Below are 16,921 nucleotides of genomic sequence, written 5' to 3' on the forward strand. Positions count from 1 at the left end.
ACTGAACAGACAAACCGAAATAATATCTTCAATAAAAGCAAGTGAAATATGCCAAATTAGGAAAGTTGATGTCTAAAGGCAGGCTTGACATGTTTTTTGGTGCACACATGCCAAAATCTTGCAGTATGCTTAAAAAGGTTATGATTATTTAATAGGGAATAGTGAGTTCTTGTATATGCTTTTATCATCGATGTCGTCAAAGATGTTACAAAGGACAACAAAGATATAAAAATTACAAGATTAAATAGATTGGTAATTGTACAACATGACCTTAGTTGCTGATAAAAAAATATCATACCATCTCCTAAGAACACATCTAGCTGATCTTCACAAAGTGCTCTCAGTTCAGGCTCTGATTTGTCTTTCTTTGCTAAAGCAATTACATATTTTGCTAATGCAGAAGGGTCAGCATCACATCTAAAGTCAGAGAATATGCAACTCATGTCAGGGCTGTCCTTAAAATAATTTTGTTACAAGTTCATAAGTTATTTTTAATATAAAACTGGCTTCGTTTAGAGAAGGAAACCATAAGCTACTATCGACTTTGCCCATAGAACTAATTAAGTTGGAGTAGCCTTAGGACATAGAAATTTTTTATTTTTACACATAGGAAATACAAATTCAGTATTTATCAAAATACACATGTTTATATTTTTTAGTTGGGAAGGAAAAATAATTTGTCTCACTGAAAAAATTAACTAGTTTTTAAGGTGAAAAGATAAAATACTAGCATGCTCAAAGTTATGCAGCAAGAATTTTTCTTGTGTTGTTTTAAAAGTTGTACAGAATATACTTGCATTGTTTTGAAAGTTATACAGTTAGTTATACTTGCCCTGTTTCGAAATTTATACAGCAAGTTATTCTTCTCCCACTTAAATTAACAAAACAAACAATTTTAGTGTTATTTTAATGTTTTTGCCCAGTTTTATAGGAAAATCTAAATTTAAGTGCAAATTCTATTCACAGACTATGGTTCAGTTGATAATATATAAAGTCTTTCGCATTGCAAAATCATTTATTTAAAATTCATAATGGAGGAAGATGTTACGAAAATCGTATTCTACCTTGTTTCTATTATTTTTCCTAAATTGTATTGGCTAAAAGTCTTGCTGTATTACAGTTTAGCTAGCGTAAATTAAAACATATATAATAATCATAACAAAGGAGGGTGTTACTACAATAATAACCTGTCTTGTTTTTCACTTGTATTATAACTACTTTAGCGAAAGCAGCTAATTTTTGTTACAAATCACATAAAAATTTAAACTTCTGTTTAACCACGTAACTATATTTGTGATTACAAAATTAGCGCATCGCGCATTTTAGTTTTATAGCAACAAATAACCATAAAAAGAATCAACTTCAATTGGCCTTACCAATGGTGGTCCTAAAGTAACGTTTTTGCTTCACCTTGTTTAGTATAATTGTAGATTGACATTTGACCAACAAAAAATAACATCATTGTTTATCTTTTATGCTCATTTAATTGGTATGTTTCAAAAGTGAAAACGACACATAGTAGTGGTAGAAAATGATTCTGAAATAGTTTGCATAGTTATATTTGGGGTATGGGTTGAAGTGTTAGGGCTTTGTTAGAAATTAAATACTGAAATAAATTATATTATCACAAGATGGAATAAGAAATGTTTGTTTTTTTTCCTTTTTTTGTTTTCGTGAAAATTAGGGTCGGACGGGACTGTAGAAGAACTAATTAAGTGGGAGTGCTCACTTTTACGTGATTTATTTCTTTTTTATTTAAATTTAAAATTTTCATTTCCACTGTCTTACTGTTTTTAACAAATACTAGGCATGGATAAGAAAGAAACTTTAAGGGAATGGCTGTTACGGCATAAAAGGAAAAAGATGAAAACCATTAAACAAATGGATATCAGAATGTTTTTGCCCAAAGGTTAAAAATAGTTGTACATGTATAATTCATTCTAAAGTTAGGAAAGTGTGTGCTCACAAAGCTTTAATGATGGTCTAATTTATTCTGAAGTGACACACACAAGGCCATATGAAGCTTAAAAATTCTTATATTTTAGTCGTAAAGGCTTACAAATTGCGGTATTTTGTTCTGAAATGACAAAAACATGTCTTTGTACTGTTTGTAACGTCTCTTCGAAGCTTAAAACTGCCACAGATTAACCAATATTTGGTTGTAAACTTACCAACAGATAGGGGGAAAAACTTTTGCTAGGAGCAACCAAAAAGAAGTTCAAAATCCATTAATCGAACTATAAATTGAAATGGTAACTTACATTGGCTCAAGCTTTTTAACCAACCAGACCTTCAGGGAATCCAAGTTTTCAATAATCATTGTAAATATTTATATAAGTATATATATTTATGGTAAAAAACCTGAAATGATAGGAGAAATAATTTAGCTGTCAGGATTTGAGCAAAACATTTCGTCACAAAATGGCAAGAGAAAACTAGGTGACTATTGTGTCAGTGTTTAAATATAGCTATAATGGTTGCAATAACAATGTTACTGATCTTACTGATCATAAGACACCAACCAGTCTTTAGACAAAGAAATGACAGGGCAGGTACTCCGAAGAAACGAGGGTCCTGACTTGCAGGAAAACGGTGCAAAATTAGAGGGGCTTTTTCGGGAAGTTCAACGTATAATGGTTTCAATAACAATAATGTTCTGCCTGCTCTTAAGACACCAACCAGTCTTCAGACAAAGAAATAACAGGGCAGGGACTCCGAAGAAGCAAGGGTCCCAACTTGCAGGAAAACTGTGCTAAATTAAAGGGGCTTTTTTTTGGTAAGTTTGGGTAAGTTCAACAGAGTCCATGTCAACAACACTTTATCTATCAAAAAGAATGTCAGATATACTGTGATGGTATTATGAACAAACTTCGCTAAAAGTTTGTTGTCATAGTTCTTAAAAAGGCTTCATTTGATGATATAAGTAGTAAAATTGCACCTTTTAGTATGCTTCTCCTCACACTCCTTCTATCATTAGTTAATTTGTAACCATTTTTTGAAATAAATACATACTGACTACAAAACATACAGAAATGTTTAAATACAAATTACAACGGAATAAATAAAAAACAGAGGTCTAAATAACTGTATTAGTTCAGACAGGAGAATCAAAACGTTTTTTTTAACCAGGTTCGTGGTCCCGAGCGTGTGAGATTCATAAAACCGTGATGCATTGTATGCAACACCTCTTTCCCAGGCCAGGAGGCTACATAATTTATTCATCGTGGACTTTATATTACTTTTTTTCTGTGTAGTCTAGCCTAATTTACTAGGACGCTATTCAGAAATACATAAATATGACAGATTGTGTATAAAAACTGTAAGAACGGCAATAAAAGGACCACAAATTGGCCAATCCTGGAAAAATTTAAAGCCTGGGAACGAGGATGCTTTGAAGAAGTGTTATTATTTTCTTGTTTTAAGTCATAAATCAAAACAACTTTCGAAAAGTGCAGAGTTGTTGTTTTGGTTTGTTCAAGCTGGCCCTGTTCTGCCCGGATAATGAACATCGGCCTGATTAAGTACGGCAGCTTGCACCGGTTAAGAACAGGGCAGAAAATACATAATCAGGGCAACATAATCAGGACAGGCCGGCTTATTACTCAAAAAATATTATTTGGCACTTATAAAAGGGACATATAATCAGGGCAGGCCAGTTTATATACGACAGTGCAATATTATTTCTCATTTATTATAGAACGAACATAATCGGGGCAGGCCGGCTTATGTATGACAGTCAAATATTATTCCAGACTTATAGAACAAATATATAAATATTATAAAAGAATCGAAATGGGGGATGATATTGTTTTGAGTGAGTTGTCAAGTTGTATCAAATAGTTCGGTTGTACCAAGTTAATGAACTGTTAAATCTATATCTAATTTATTTTGTTTATTATGTTTGTTAAACGCTTTTGTATTGAAGCAACAATTTTTAGATTAGAACAAATATAATCGGGGCCGACCGCTTTTATATCATTCGTCATCACTTCTGACAAGCGAATAGCCCTGGTGGCAAAGTTGTTGTTGCTCTCAAATGAAACGAAATTTCGCGGCAAATACTAAATTTTGGGATTCGCAAGTTTAATAACTTTTCAAACTTAATTCCCGCAAAAAGAATAATTTAGGTTCCGTGAAATTTAGTTACTTCAAAGTATATTATGCTGAAATGTATTTACTACAAGATTAGTTTATACTAAGAATTACGTCGAGACTTTTTTCTTCCGCCATGTCTAGTTTTTAGGGGTGTTCTAACTTCCAGAGAATGTTTAATTCACAAAAGTTCGAAGAAAATGCCAATCACAGCCTGCCTGGCCAGCCATTATATCAGCGTTCATAATCCGGTCACCACTACATAACCAGTGCAAAAAAAACATAATCGGATCATGTGTACATAATCTGGCTGTCCCGGTTGTAAACAGGCCGTTTTCGCAATCTGGGCAGAACAGCCCCCAAAGATTAAAAAAAAGAGAAGTAAAGTATAGACTGTTATGTTAGCGATAGTTAGATCACTTACATATTTTTATTATACATCAAGAATAGGAATAGGTTATAATTATAAACTAACTACCGCCCCATACTTAACATTGATTTTTGTACACTTGTTATTCTATTGATTTAAAACTCAGGAAAACTGATAATCAGCCTATTACAGGTACAGTACGTACAGTATTAGCTGCTCATATGACTAATTATATGGTAGAAATTGTTTTTACTTTAATTTCCACACTTTTATTCGATATCAATATTCCATTATCCATCTAATTTTCTCAAACAGGACTTTTTAAGTTAAGTTTCACGCACACAAAGATTCCTGTGTGATAAGTTAACGTGTACGCAAATACCTTATCGTGCACACTAATAAATTAGGCCGTGTGAAAAAATAAGCAGCAAATACAACATTTTTCACAGAAGATTAATTGTAAAATTAAAAAACAGTCATAATCACAAGCTTTATGTGACTTCTTAGTTTATATTGTTATATTAGTATTTTTTGTTTTCATTATTTTTTTTATTAAATTCATCGCATTGAAAATCCTTTATGTCATTGAATTTGATGACGTCATCACCAAAAATGCTGATGGCATCAAATCTTTTTTCACCAAATTGTTTAATAATACCTGGACAACGCTTGTGGTAAGTTTCAAGTTTAAAAGGGTATCCCTAATGCTGAAAGTAGTTAGACCTTTACAATAAATATTGCTTCTAGTATTTTGAATGTAAGAATTTAAAAGCAAATGAAGAATGAGCTTTCACTCTTTATTCTGGAAATGTATAGCATCTATTGTTGCTTGTGTGTAAAAAAAATTTGGGCAAATCATAAAAAATGCTAGTTGTCGACAAGCTGTCTATTCTTTTAGACACTTCCTTTTGATGTTTCTTAAAACATTTTATAGCATTTAATTTAATTATGAATGAGTATTTACTCCTACTTTTTTATTGCTACAGTATATTCAGATAAGTTCAATAAGTAATAGAAGACACTTATTTATATAGGTACTAAGACCAGCAATATATTTAATTTAAAAGGACAATAAGAATGTAAATGTCAATTAGGTCTTAACATCTCCCCTGTTGGGGTATAATGGATATCAATGGTCTGTTGATCAAGATAATTGTTAGAATGTATGGAGTTCCAAGTCTAATCATCTCTCCTGTCTTTAAAAGTCATTAAACAAAACTTTAAACTTTAGTAAAATAGTTATTAATGTAGTGATATTATCGGCTGTACGATGTGAGTTAAGTTCCATTGTGGTGGGTTAAATGTACCAAACGTTTAGGAGGTAGGGGCTGTTGTTCACAACGACCTGGTGTATTATGTGAAGCAAGACATTGCAGTAATCAACCGGTCGTGAGTTTTGGTGGTACTTCAGTTGCTAATTCAGGAGGGGTACTGCTGTCTTGGATGGTGAGGTCTGTCTGTTGTGAGGGGTGTTGGCTTCACTACTTTACGAATGAAGCATCGATTTTGTAAGGTGAGACGTCCCGAGACATCCATCCTAATCTGATACTGGCGGTTGGGAAGGTTCTTAACTATGCGACCAGTTTTCGTCCATATGCGAGGATGCTTCTTTCCATCATTTTGAATGACGACAGGAGTGCCAACTGGAAGGGGAGGCAGTGCGTGTACATGTTTGTTATAGTCTTTAGCTAAGACAATGTTGCGGTTATGTAGTGCAGCCTCTTGTTGCTTAGCTGAAAGGATCCAATCTTGGTGCAGGCAGTAGTGATGGGGGTGCACTGGTAGGTGATCCTGAAGTTGTCTGTTGAATAGAATTTGGACTGGACTCAAGTTAATGTCAGGTAATGGTATGTTGCGATATTGTAGAATGGCCCGAGATACTCTATTATTATCTATAGAGCCGTTGTTAGAGATATTATCATAGAGAACACGTTTATACCAAGTTCTGCTCGTCCATTAGACTGGGGTATTCAGCAGAAGACAGTCGATGGTGTACACCCCAATTCAGTAAAAAAAGCTTTGAAGGCGTTGGAGGCCAATTGTGGCCCTCCGTCAGTGCTGAATTCATCAGGAGCACCATAAGTGGTGAATAAATTGCAACATACTGATATGAGCTTCTTTGTTGTAGCCTCATTCAAACCAAAATGGTAAACACAAATCCAGCCACTAAATCGGTCGACTATGGAGAGGTAGTGATTCCCATTGATGGTAAAGTAGTCTCCACAGATCTTTTGGAATGGTCATTCCAGAGGTGGTGAGAGTGAGAGTGGTTCTTTGGATTGACTAGGCGTGTGTTGGATACACGTACGACAGTTGTCTCAAAAAATATGGATGGCAGAATTGAGTCCAGGCCAGTAAATGCATTCTGAAGATCGAGCTTTCATTCCAGTGCACCCTTGGTGGGCAGAATACAATGATGTTAACACTTCGTTTCTGAGACTTGATGGAATAATAATGCGTTTATCTAGTAGGGCGATGCCATTCCATGTTGAAAGCCTCCCACAAATGTTCCAAAATTGACGGAGCATGGGCAGTGTATCTTTTCAGTTATCTAGAAACCCATCAGAGATGGCAAGTAGTAGGGCCTGGTAGTAGGGCCTGGTCATCCTTCCCACAATGACGTACATGATCTAAGGAGGTCACTTAAATGCCTTGTTTGGCATCATAGAATGCTTGCATGCGCTCAATTACTGTGGCTTCCATTGCATCGTTTGGGGCTTGTTCTGTGTTGAAATCTGTTTCATGCAGGGGTTGTCGTATTTTATTGAGCAATGGGGATTCAGCAAATGCAATTTCAGCAACCGTGCGGAATCTGGATACAGCATCTGAACCTCGGAGCCATTTGCCTGGGCAGTGATGACTTCTGTAGCATCTTTCTTGAGAAGTTTGTAAGGCCTGTTGTTGATGTGTTCATTGCACTTGTCGATGTAGTCAGGTGTATCCATGATAACCATTGTTCTCCCCTTGTCAGCCAGTTGGATTATGATACCTTTGTCCTTCTCTAGATATTTCAATGACAGTCTTTCAGATTTTTGCAAATTGTCCTTTGGTGTTTTGGTAAACTTTCCATAGTAATATGAATACTAAACAGACAAACGATGAAAGGATATCTTCAATAATATATGTACATACATTTATATAGTTTATTATGCACAAAAACACAATAATATTATGCACAAAATGTACACAATAAAATTAATGTTCTAAATATATTATTTTCAAATATCTCCTATTCTTCTTTTAAACCTTCGTTTTTTTTCTATATTTTCTAACTCTAAATGTAGGAATATAAAGTGTTATGATACATGAAAATGAATGTAGGACATTACCCTTAGGCCTGTTCTATGTGTATACTATATAGTATAAAAAAAATCAACTTTATATATAAAACAAGAAATTAAATGTAACAAAAAAATTTGCTGATAATATTGTTGATAAAATTTTTAAATATTTTTGTTTGAAAAAAAAATGGCTCTCTCACTTTAGTAGTATATGACTATTGACAGCTTGGATAGATCGTTAGTTACCACATTTATGTTAAGATCCTGCTCAATTTATAAAAACAGAGGTACATGGTGGTGGACCAACAGTTCACCACATGTTAATTGCGGTTCCTGAAGTAAGTACTTATACCTTGTTGAGAGGCTTGGCTTTGTCGGGCTTCCTTCGTCAGCCAAATGGGATGAAGATGCGTTTGTTTCCCTAACAAATGAGGTGCGTTTCCACGAGATACGCCATAGCAGGTAGTAGGCAATTTCCAAGCGAGTTGCTGAGGTGTAGGCGATTTCCAAGTGAGTCGCGGAGATGTAGGCAATTTCCAAGCGAGTTGCTGAGGTGTAGGCGATTTCCAAGTGAGTCGCGGAGAGGTAGGCAATTTCCAAGCGAGTTGCTGAGGTGTAGGCGATTTCCAAGTGAGTCGCTCAGATGTAGGCAATTTCCAAGCGAGTTGCTGAGGTGTAGGCGATTTCCAAGTGAGTCGCTCAGATATAGGCAATTTCCAAGCGAGTTGCTGAGATAGCGTTTCCACGAGATACGCAGACGTTTCCACGAGATACGTCTTACTAAGGGTAAGGATGGAAACACACGCATCTGGTTTGGGCCCCCTGATACCAAACCTGACATCCCCCCCCCCCTTTCCCCAAACTCAAGTGTAGTTATGACATGAAACAAGAGAAATATACTTCTAACATTATCTGTCATTGTTGTTGTTTGCTTTCGTGTTTTTGCTTCAGAACCATAGCAATTAAATAACAACTGTAACAAGCTTTTATGGGCCTCTGTATGGGCCTATGAAACTTTCAAATATTTCGAGGATTTAGGGTACCTCTTGAATTATGGTTTTACTTATATAATTTTTTAAAAAACTATTTTTTATTTTTGCTGTGCAAGTTATGTATAACCTAGATTATAATTTATTTCATATTAAATATCTATTTTATGGAGGTTTTTAATTATATTTTGAAAAATATATTTCATACAGGTGTCAAAAAAATCTCATTTAGAATTCAACAAGTGTTTATATATTATTGTCTTTATGGTTTCTTTTAAAAATAACTTTATTGTTTGACAAATAATACATCTTAAAAAGAGAATATAATACATTAAAATTGATATGATAATATTGGAATTGCTAAAATTATTCAATAAAAAAAATGCAAAGAGATAGTGTATTTTTTGACATGTATTTTAAAGTTTAGTTTTTTTTTTGCTGTTTTTTTTCAGGATTCATGCTATGGTTGAATTGTTATAAAATTGGTTTGTGTGTTCTTATGATTTCACCATCATCCTTTTTAATAGTTTGTTAACTTTTAGAAGAAAAAAATGAGGGGGAAGTTTAAACCAACACAGGGATTGTCAACAGAAAACACAGAAACTTGGAACGTTATACCAAAGACATATACCTCTGCCAGATCAGAAGTTAAACAACATAAGGGAAATATAATCAAAACAACAAAATATACATGGCTAACTTTTTTTCCAAAAAATATCTTTGAACAGTTTCATCGTTTTGCAAATGTATATTTCTTGTTCATTATCATCCTCAATTGGATTCCATTAGTAAATGCATTTGGCAAAGAAATTGCTATGCTTCCCCTAATATTTGTACTAGCCGTGACTGCAATTAAAGATTTAATTGAAGATAGACAGCGTTATAATTCCGATAAAGTAGTTAACAATCGTATGTCAGATGTTTATAACAGGTATATTATATTCTTTTACTGTTTTAATATGCAAGTATCATTTATTTACACCTCTACACGCAAAAAGACAATGATGTATGAGACATCAATGAATTTTCCTAATTCACACATCAATTTTTCTAACTCAATTATGGTTACGTAGCAAAAATTGCGAACTTTAAACTATTTGACTGCTTGATATGCTAACACATTCACATTTGAATTGTGGAGTGCCAACATTAATATTATTAAGTAAAGTCGCTGGTAAGCTTCTCACAATAGGTTTATATATTTTTTCTTTCTTTTAGTGATTCTGATACATATCTTCAGAAAAAGTGGAAGGACATACAAGTAGGAGACATTGTCAAATTGTATGACAACGAAATTATTCCAGCAGATATATTAATTGTAAATTCAAGTGATGAGAATGGGATTTGCCATGTGTCTACTGCAAATTTGGATGGTGAAAATAATTTGAAGCAGAAACAAGTACCTAAAGGTTTTATTGAGGTAGAAAATTAGGTTTAAAATGATTGTTTTTGTGGTATATTTGTTTGTTTGCTTTTGCTTTAAATGTACAATTTACGCAACATTGATAAGGAATAAAAAAAAGTCTCATTAACTATTTGCATTGCTGAATGTTTTTCAGGTTAAAAACTATAGCATGTATCCATCTAGCATAATCATTCTATCGTCCCCAACCTTTTTTTAGGATGATAAAGATTTTCAAACAAAAGATATTTTATTTCAAATAAAATGTGAAAAACCGAATAATCAGTTACACAACTTTTACGGATATATGTAAGCTTTATATATTTTCTTATAGCCTGTTAACATTTTATTAACAATTAATACAGCCATATTTATTGAAAAAACTAATGAATTTTACTTTTCAGAATACATCAAGACGGTTCTGAGTTAGGAGTTGATAAGGATAACCTTCTTCTGCGAGGTTGCACAATAAGAAATACAGAATATCTTACTGGGATTGTCATATATGCAGGTAATTCAGTGATTATTCTTTGCAAGATAGAAGACTAAGATAATTAAAAATCACAGTACTTAAAAATATGCTTTTAATTAGTTAATTAAATGCGTTTTTATAAGGTGGTTTATAAGAATACCAAGGTGAGATTTCAATAGGTCTATTTCAATAGGCTTTTTATTTAAAACAGTAGAGAAATAAGAATAATGACCAGAATGGTTAGAATTTAAAGCGTGGAACTATGTGTCCTTAAGCCAGTTGCCTCAAAGCACATGAATATACTTAAATTGTGTACTTCTTGTCTGTTGCTGTTTTCAAAATACTGACCAATATAAAGATGCTTTGAAATATATAATAATAGGAGTACAACTTTTATATTGAACTGAAATTCTTAGTATTTTAGAGTATTACTCAAAACAAACTTAATTTGTTTGTACTAATGTAAATGTTCTTTTCTATCTTCGGCAGGCCATGATACAAAAGCCATGTTAAATAACACAGGATGTCGTTACAAGCGGAGCCGACTGGAAAAAGACATCAACAAAGATGTAGTTGCTTGTGTTGCTATTCTGTTTACACTATGTTTTGTTGGAGCGTTAGGTATTTCTATCTATTTTTATATGGAATGTACACAAAGGTTTAAAAAAGACTTTTGGAGAATTCCTTACAAACTCTTAAAACTTGAGAATATATACAGTCCCAGTTTTTGGTTGTGACATTGGTTTTGATTTTCTTTATTAGGTTGTGGTTTTTGGACCGGTGAGCATGACAAGTTCGAAGAATTATACTCGACAGATGAAGCAAAAGCTCCTAAAGTGGAAGGGTTTTTACGATTCTGGACCTTTATTATTATCTTGCAGGTGTGTGTTACTCATACATTTTTAGTGCAGGAGTTAAGACGACGATTTAGTCATAGCAGCGACGATATTATTATAAATTGATTACTTTTCCTTAGCGCTGGGCGGTAGATTTAAATTAATGTATTTTCCACTTGCCTGTGTGCCTCTAACTGCACAGGCACCTCCTTCACAGAATTTCCCTTGATTATAATACTATGTTAGGAACTGAAAAGTAATTCTGGATGATTCATTTTAAAAAAATAATTGTGTCCTATTGTGTTCTCGTTCTTCTACACAGGTGATTATACCAATCTCTCTGTATGTATCAGTTGAACTTGTGAAACTTGGCCAAGTCTATTTTATTAACAACGACAAAGAAATGTTCTATGCAGAGACATCTCAATACCGTGTTTGCAGAGCAACAAATATCAATGAAGATTTGGGTCAAATTGAGTATGTGTTTTCAGATAAAACTGGAACTCTCACAGAAAATAAAATGGTATTCAAAAAATATTCAATATATGGCATCTCTGGTGACCATCCAGAAGGTAAGTTGCCACTAAATTTTTACTACTTTTTAATTGCTAGATAACATGACAGTTTTTCGAGAAAATTTGATTCTGAAAATATTTTTTTCTCCCAACCTCTTGCTTTATTTTTTTAGGTGCTGATGACAATGATACTGCTGGACAGTGTCAGCACCTAACAGAGAACATGCGTAGTGAAATGGGTGCTAAATCTCAGTATGCATGGGACGAATTTTATACTGCGTTAGCCATATGTAACACAGTGGTCGTATCACAGCAACCTCTTGTGACGAATGACAATACATTGGAATCTTCTCTAGATGTCACCTTGCCATATGATGCGCCATCAAGAAAAACTTCCGTACCGAATGGCTCCACGAAAAAACTTTCAGTGACTAGTCTAAGCAGACAAATGCGTTCACAGACTTTACCTCCGAATATAATTATCGAACAAGAGACAGATGGAAACAATGTAGCAGGCACGCCAAATAGGGAACCTGGTTCCGATTTTTTAAACATCGAATTTCCTCCACGAGTCCGAATGTTTTCAAAAGCCATGTCAGACCGGTTGTCAAGAAGCATCGAAAGTATAAATAGTTGGATGCACTATGGGCTAGTACCTACCTATGAGTTTGAATCTCCAGATGAAGGTGCTCTAGTGAAAGCAGCTGCAGCTTATGGTTACAAACTAGCTAACAGAACTCCGGAACAAATTTTTTTTACAACTCCTACTGGTGATATTAAAGTTTACGATATTTTGCAAGTTCTGCAATTTGACTCTGCTCGCAAGCGCATGTCAATCATTGTAAGAGATGATATGGGTAAAATTAAAATGTACAGTAAAGGCGCTGACACTGCAATCATGCTATATTTGCACCATGATCAAGGTTTGCAACAAAGTTTGTAATAACGATGCTTTATACCAGTTTATGAGAGTAGACTTGATTATGTTTATGTTTTATTTAGATGAGCTGCAGCAAGTTACTGACGCTCATTTGGAGGTGTTTGCTCGAGAAGGTCTACGCACTTTATGTGTAGCAAAAAGGGTAAAAAAATACTATATTTAACTTAAATGTTTGTCAATACTAATGTTGTCATTCCTATTGACTCCAGTTCAATTCTTTTTTTACAGGATTTGACAGAAGAGGAATATACAAACTGGCTAGTGCAACACGAAGAAGCAAAAGTAGCACTTCGTGATCGTGATCAAAAACTTGCTGCATCAGCAGAATTTATCGAAAGGAAGTTTACCTTGCTTGGTGCAACTGGTGAGATAACCTCCTTGTGCGTTATAGTTGTCCGAAGTGTAATGTTTTTTCTTCCTTATGGTTTTGTAGATTAAAATATACTAAGAAACTTGTTTATACTTTTCATGTAATTTTTTTTAAGGTATCGAGGACAGACTGCAAGAGGGTGTTTCAGAAACTATTTCTTCGTTACGAAATGCAGGCATCAAATTGTGGATTCTGACTGGCGACAAACAGGTGATAAAATTATTAATGTATAATTTATTTAAATGTATGATAAGGTTGGCCATATATTTATTTGGACCTAAATTTTTCTCGTTTTTTCCAGGAAACAGCTGTCAATATCGGTTTTTCATGCAAACTTCTCGACCCAGCCATGGAGATTATCACGGTTAATTCTCACACAAAAGTAAGCCGGTTTTCGTGTTTCGCCTCTCCTGCGCTGTAGAAAAAAGGACCGAGTGTTGTTGCTGAACTAGTGTGAACATTTAAATAAACTTCTTTTTAAAAGGGCCGGCGTTAAAGGGCGAACGGTTGATGTAAATAAAGCTGTGTGAAGAGGAAAGGACATCCATTACTCTTATTTGTAAATTTAGAGCGAATGTAACGAATTGTTGGATCAAATCTCTCAAAGAGTGAATTCAAAATGGCCAAGTTATACTGTGCTTCCAACGAGCAGCTTGGGTGCAAGTGCTGGTAATGGAAGACCACCTCTCGCTATGATCATTGATGGTATTACGTTGGGCTTCGCACTGGAAAAACCTTTGGATAAAAAGTTTATCGAGATTGCTAAGCATTGCGATGCGGTGGTTTGTTGTCGTGCTGCACCCCTACAAAAGGTGGTGAAATATAGTTACAGTTAAATATGAGAAAATTTCGGTTTTAATTATTTTTATTTTTATTTTGTGGAACTTTTTGTCTTGATAGGCCGCAGTCGTTTCTTTGGTTCGTGAAAATTTGAAGGTGATGACCCTAGCAATCGGTGATGGAGCGAATGACGTCAGCATGTTACAAATGGCAGAGGTATTACCGGTGCATTTACCGGTGTATTTATCGATGTATTTATTGGTGCATTTATCGATGCAATTTTTCTTTGATCCTTTTTTAGGGGGAGCTTCACAAAGAAATTTTTTTACTTTGATTTTAGATTGGAGTAGGAATTGCGGGGCAAGAAGGTGTGCAAGCTGTAATGGCGAGTGATTTTGTGTTAGGGAGATTTCGATTTTTAAAAAGACTTCTTCTGCTTCATGGTTTTTGGTGTTATGATCGCATTGCTCGCATGATTGTCTATTTTTTCTATAAAAACGCTGTAAGTTAAATTTCAGTAATGATTGCTTCTTGTTTCTTTTTGGTTTGTTTTCATCATAAGTTTTTTTCATTTCCAGTAATTCACCGTTACCGAATTTCGTGTTGTTTTTTTTCACTTGTTCCCTACTCTATGAAAATATTTTTCATTCAGCACGTTATAGCATGTGTGATCCGAAGAAGTAATTATTTCTGTCAAATGTTTCCTATAGCAATGGAGATTTTAAAAAGCATCGATTTATTTTTATTTTGTTTCAGCATTTTTACTGGAAAACACTATAATTTGAAGGCGCAACATTTTGATATTCGACAAAACTTTTTAAACTGATTTTCTATTTAGATGTTTGTCATGTTGTTATTTTGGTATCAACTCTGCAATGGCTTCTCTGGTTCGAACGCCATCGATGATATATCATTGATCTTATTTAACTTAGCTTTTACATCACTACCACCGATCATAGCTGGTATCTTCGATCAAAGTTTATGTGAAGAATCTGTACTTAGAAGACCATTACTTTATCAATGGGGACAGTTAGGGAAAGCATACTCGAGAAAGTTATTTTGGTTAGCGATGCTTGACGCTGTTTATCAAAGTTTAGTTCTGTTTTTTATACCGTATTTTACATATTACTCCATGGACTTTGGAATGTTAATTGCAGGCGTCACCTTTCACCAATTGGCGGTAGTGACGGCTTCGCTCCACATCGCTGTTGAAACTCCGAACTGGGTAGGTCCACAACTCATATTTTTACACACTACATCAAATACTGTTACTTTTTTCTAATGCTGCAAACTTTATCATTTAGACTATTGTTCATTATGTCACCATTCTTGGCAGTGCAGTTTTGTCTTACGTGTATTTTTTTATTTATTCTGCTATCTCACCGTCAATAAATATATACTGGACTATTTTTGAGTTAATGGGCACATCCCAGTTCTGGTTGCTAACGTTTTTGTGTCCTCTGCTGGCGCTGCTACCAAGGTAAACTATATATTTCATTTGTAACACTTTAATTCTCGCCAGTTTTGAAAAGTAGATTTTTTAACAACTTTCTCAAATCTCGTCAATTTTATTTTTATGACCCGTTGCATGTTTTTATTTTTAAAATGCGTAGAAATGCCGCATAGATACAGCCATATTGTTTTTCACTTTTGCATCACTTTTAAAATCTCCTCAATTATTCCTAATTTATTTGGAATAACATGGCAATGTCCTTGAAACTCTCTAATTGTTTTTATGAACTTAACTCAGTTTAGCTTAATTACGTGATTCAAAGTGATAATATTTGAAAAGCTTAATCAATATTAAAACTGATAGTTTTCTTTCGAGAATAGGATGAGAAAATGACAGGAATAAATTGTTGATACAGTCGTACAGTTGCATCAATTTTATCTTTCGTGTCATCACGGGTGCGTCAAACAAAGTCAGCATCTTTATCAATGTATTTGTAGATTTTTAAGCATACCAGGAGACTATTTTCAAATTCCATTATGCTGATCAAAAAACATGTAAGGCTGCTCTACGAGATGTCGAACAGCTATGAAATGGCGTCATGCAGGAAGGGTTTATTTTTTCTAGGGTTTCGTGTGAAAAACGTTAATCCACACAGACAGTAAATTTCGATTTCGGGCCTTACTTTGTACACAAACATTGTAAAGCGATGTAAAATCTCAAACTGCAATTTTGCAAACAAGCCGAACTTAGTTTTTAGCATTACCTGATCAAATTTAAAAAAATTTTTAGTGTAAACTGTAGGTTTATATGCGACATATAAGGACATCTGACTTTCTCTTTTAGAATATTGTTCCGTACTTTTCAAACAACTTTAAAACCGTCGGTTATTCAGCAGGTTAAAAAACATCTTCACAACGATGTGAAACAAGAAATAGAAAATCTTCAAAATTTTAGCGAGAGTTCATTCAGACCAGATGAAAACATCACACACAGAAGCACACCCACGTAATAGAAATATATACTTTTTATTTTTATTTATTTCTACAAATTCGATAATTTATATAATAATTTAATTAACTTGGGTATGAGATCAGGAGAAGTCAAGAGAATTGCAAATGAGTGGCAAACTGCGAGCTTAGTCTTGTATTCTTTGTAAATAGTTATTTCCCGCATGGTTATTCACAATAATGAAATGGCAATTCTCTTTTATGAATGTTTTTTAAAGATTTTATACGTGTTGTTGTTTTGTTGTGGCGTGTACGGGAAAAGGTTTTTTATTAGCTATTTCGTTTTTTTCTCGGAGTATTTTTTCTATTGTAAGTAGGCTGTAAAAATTCGTATATTTTTATAAAGAAATTAGAGCCTCTGATGCGTTGTTTTCGATCACCAGATGTTTAATTAATATCGTGCCTTTTTCCACT

At 34.1% G+C, this 16,921-nt stretch overlaps 2 protein-coding genes and 1 long non-coding RNA gene across 3 annotated transcripts in view; 1 reads left to right on the forward strand and 2 right to left on the reverse strand.

Moving 5' to 3' along the window:
- LOC130653570 (tyrosine-protein kinase-like otk) overlaps window positions 1-2,391 on the reverse strand; it is a 69,796-nt gene extending 67,405 nt beyond the window's left edge. The window contains exons 1-2 of the mRNA XM_057456075.1: window positions 2,262-2,391; window positions 299-417 (exon numbers count right to left, since the gene is read on the reverse strand). Coding sequence (XP_057312058.1) covers window positions 299-417; window positions 2,262-2,320 — 178 coding nt within the window. The 5' untranslated portion in view covers window positions 2,321-2,391. The remainder of the gene's footprint in view (window positions 1-298; window positions 418-2,261) is intronic.
- A 3,055-nt stretch (window positions 2,392-5,446) lies between these two features.
- On the reverse strand, window positions 5,447-8,578 carry LOC130655693 (uncharacterized). Its single transcript, XR_008984724.1, has 2 exons — window positions 8,096-8,578; window positions 5,447-7,545 (listed from the first exon to the last, which is right to left on the reverse strand). It is a non-coding gene; the product is annotated as an uncharacterized LOC130655693 (long non-coding RNA).
- Window positions 8,579-9,240: 662 nt separating this feature from the next.
- On the forward strand, window positions 9,241-16,869 carry LOC130655687 (phospholipid-transporting ATPase VA-like). The gene is made up of 18 exons (XM_057458471.1): window positions 9,241-9,663; window positions 9,951-10,152; window positions 10,355-10,443; window positions 10,539-10,645; window positions 11,096-11,227; window positions 11,369-11,487; window positions 11,765-12,014; window positions 12,131-12,880; window positions 12,960-13,039; window positions 13,126-13,261; window positions 13,383-13,477; window positions 13,569-13,649; window positions 13,837-14,079; window positions 14,168-14,263; window positions 14,388-14,549; window positions 14,886-15,272; window positions 15,352-15,527; window positions 16,344-16,869. The coding sequence occupies exons 1-18, from the start codon at window positions 9,284-9,286 to the stop codon at window positions 16,507-16,509; spliced, it is 3,651 nt and encodes a 1,216-aa protein (XP_057314454.1). The 5' UTR covers window positions 9,241-9,283; the 3' UTR covers window positions 16,510-16,869.
- Window positions 16,870-16,921: the final 52 nt, after the last annotated feature.

Source organism: Hydractinia symbiolongicarpus, chromosome 8 (genome assembly GCF_029227915.1).
Source record: "Hydractinia symbiolongicarpus strain clone_291-10 chromosome 8, HSymV2.1, whole genome shotgun sequence".
In the NCBI taxonomy this organism is placed as follows: Eukaryota; Metazoa; Cnidaria; class Hydrozoa; order Anthoathecata; family Hydractiniidae; genus Hydractinia; species Hydractinia symbiolongicarpus.